At 50.7% G+C, this 2,500-nt stretch overlaps 1 protein-coding gene across 1 annotated transcript in view; it reads left to right on the top strand.

Moving 5' to 3' along the window:
* LOC105906150 (slit homolog 3 protein) overlaps positions 1 to 2,500 on the top strand; it is a 23,903-nt gene that overhangs the window by 20,284 nt on the left and 1,119 nt on the right. The window contains exons 15-17 of the mRNA XM_031569816.2: positions 764 to 918; positions 1,279 to 1,567; positions 2,257 to 2,462. Of these exons, the coding sequence (XP_031425676.2) occupies positions 764 to 918; positions 1,279 to 1,567; positions 2,257 to 2,462 (650 nt within the window). The remainder of the gene's footprint in view (positions 1 to 763; positions 919 to 1,278; positions 1,568 to 2,256; positions 2,463 to 2,500) is intronic.

A 2,500-nucleotide genomic window follows, 5' to 3' on the forward strand; every position in this document is an offset into this window, starting at 1 on the left:
CCATGTCAGAGAGAGGGAATGAGGAAAAATAAGAAAGAGAGAGAAAGGAGAGAAGAGGGAGGGTAAAGTCAGAGAGAGAGAAAGAGAAAAGAGAGGGACCAGAAAGGGCAGAGAATGATGCCACATGCTTAGATTTATTTCACTACCCCAGGCCCAAACACACACACACACACGCACACACACACACACACACACACACACACACACACACACACACACACACACACACACACACACTCTCCCTCTGTGAGTGAAGCCCCTGCCAAGCCACTGTCTCTGACTGTCTGTAGCTACCCTGCTGTCTCCCCTCCAGGCACAAGGAGAACACACACACACACACACACACACACACATGCAAACTCACACACGCAGTGAGCCCTTAGCTGACCCACCCACCCTCACACACGTCAAGGTCATTGGGGTCTCTGTGGTTGTGTCCCCAGGCTGGTCCCCACATACACACACACACACACACTTCCCACAACCATAACACAATTACCCATGAGGCCGCAGCACAGCACAGCACTGAGTGGGGGGCTGGAGTCAGAGAAGAGTGATGGGAAGGATGGGGGAGGGAGCCCCCTGCAGGACAAATGTGAGAATGACACACGTGTGTCCAGACTGCAGTGCTCCTTTAGCCCTTTAGGGGATTACAGTGTGTGTGTTTTTATGCCAGCGTGTTTACCTTCTCTCCTCTCTTCCTCCCTCTCTCTCTCTCCCTCCTCCCTCCTCCCTCTCCCCCTCTCCCTCTCTCTCTCCGTAGTGTGGAGTCGGTGAATGACGGTATCTTCCACACGGTGGAGCTGCTGATACAGAATCAGACTCTGAGTCTGGTGGTGGATAAGGGCTCCCCTAAGAGTCTGGGCAAGCTCTCACGCCAGCCCTCAGTGGACCACAACACACAGCTGTTCGTCGGGGGTGAGACACAGACACACACACACACACACACACACACACACACACACACACACACACACACACACACACACACACACACACAAACAGAAACACACACAATGCACTGACACCTTAATAATCTCTTTGCTTAAATGAAAGTCCATAAGCCACATCATGCTTGAGTTTAGAAATGACTAGCAAGAAGCCAACAATTTAACACCTATGCTTTTTGATTGGAGGATAAACCTATTGTCATTTAGAGTCTTCTACCGTGTGGAATCTCACATAATATAAATATATGATCTAATGATGTCACAGGCATTCACATATATATTTCTCTTATTGTTTCTCTTTGTTTATTTGTTTGTTTGTTTCCTGCAGGCGTCCCTGCTCTGATTGGTGCGTCAGGTTTGCGTCCGGGCCCTGACCGGCCTTCCCAGTCCTTCAACGGCTGCGTGCACAATGTGCGGATAAACGGGGAGCTGCAGGACCTGGGGGGCGCCCCGCGGGGGTCGGAGGGGGTGCTGCCTGGCTGCCACTCCTGTAGCGTGTGTGCCCAGGGCACCTGTAGGCAGACAGGTGAGACGGGCATCACCTGTGAGTGCCCACCCGGCCGGACAGGAGCACTCTGTGACCAGCTGGCCTCCCCAAGCTCCTGCCAGAACAACAGGTGAGTTACAGACACAATACCACACCACAACAGGTCAGTTACAGACACAATACCACATCACAACAGGTCAGTTACAGACACAACACCACATCACAACAGGTCAGTTACAGACACAACACCACATCACAACAGGTGAGTTACAGACACAATACCACATCACAACAGGTCAGTTACAGACACAACACCACATCACAACAGGTCAGTTACAGACACAACACCACATCACAACAGGTCAGTTACAGACACAACACCATATCACAACAGGTGAGTTACAGACACAATACCATATAACACAACAGGTCAGTTACAGACACAATACCACATCACAACAGGTCAGTTACAGACACAATACCACATCACAACAGGTGAGTTACAGACACAACACCATATAACACAACAGGTCAGTTACAGACACAATACTGCATCACAACAGGTCAGTTGTGACATCATTACTGCTTTCACACACAAAAATATATCATCTCAAATTAATTTTAATCTCTTTAAACTCATTTCGCTTTTCAATGCTGAAGTATAATAATCTATAAACTCCAAATATAAATGAATCTCTCTCTCTCTCCCTTTCCTCCTCTACTCTTTCTCCCCTCCATCTCTCTCTCCCCTCTCTCCTTCTCTCTCCCATCTCTCCTTCTCTCTCTCCCTCCCTCTCTCTCTCCCTCCCTCTCCCTCAGGTGTGTGCACGGTCTGTGTGTGCCCCGAGGCTCCTCCTACAGCTGCCAGTGTGCGGAGGGCTTCATTGGCCAGTACTGCCAGCTGCACCAGGAGCCGCCCTCCTGTAGGGGGCACCAGTGCGGGCAGGGAGAATGCAGACTGGCGGAGAATGGAGAGCCCACCTGCCACTGCCCACCTGGCTACACCGGCGCCAACTGCCAAACAGGTGAGCCTCTGACAGACACACGACACGACATGACACAA

This window comes from Clupea harengus, chromosome 6 (genome assembly GCF_900700415.2).
Source record: "Clupea harengus chromosome 6, Ch_v2.0.2, whole genome shotgun sequence".
Lineage (NCBI taxonomy): Eukaryota > Metazoa > Chordata > Actinopteri > Clupeiformes > Clupeidae > Clupea > Clupea harengus.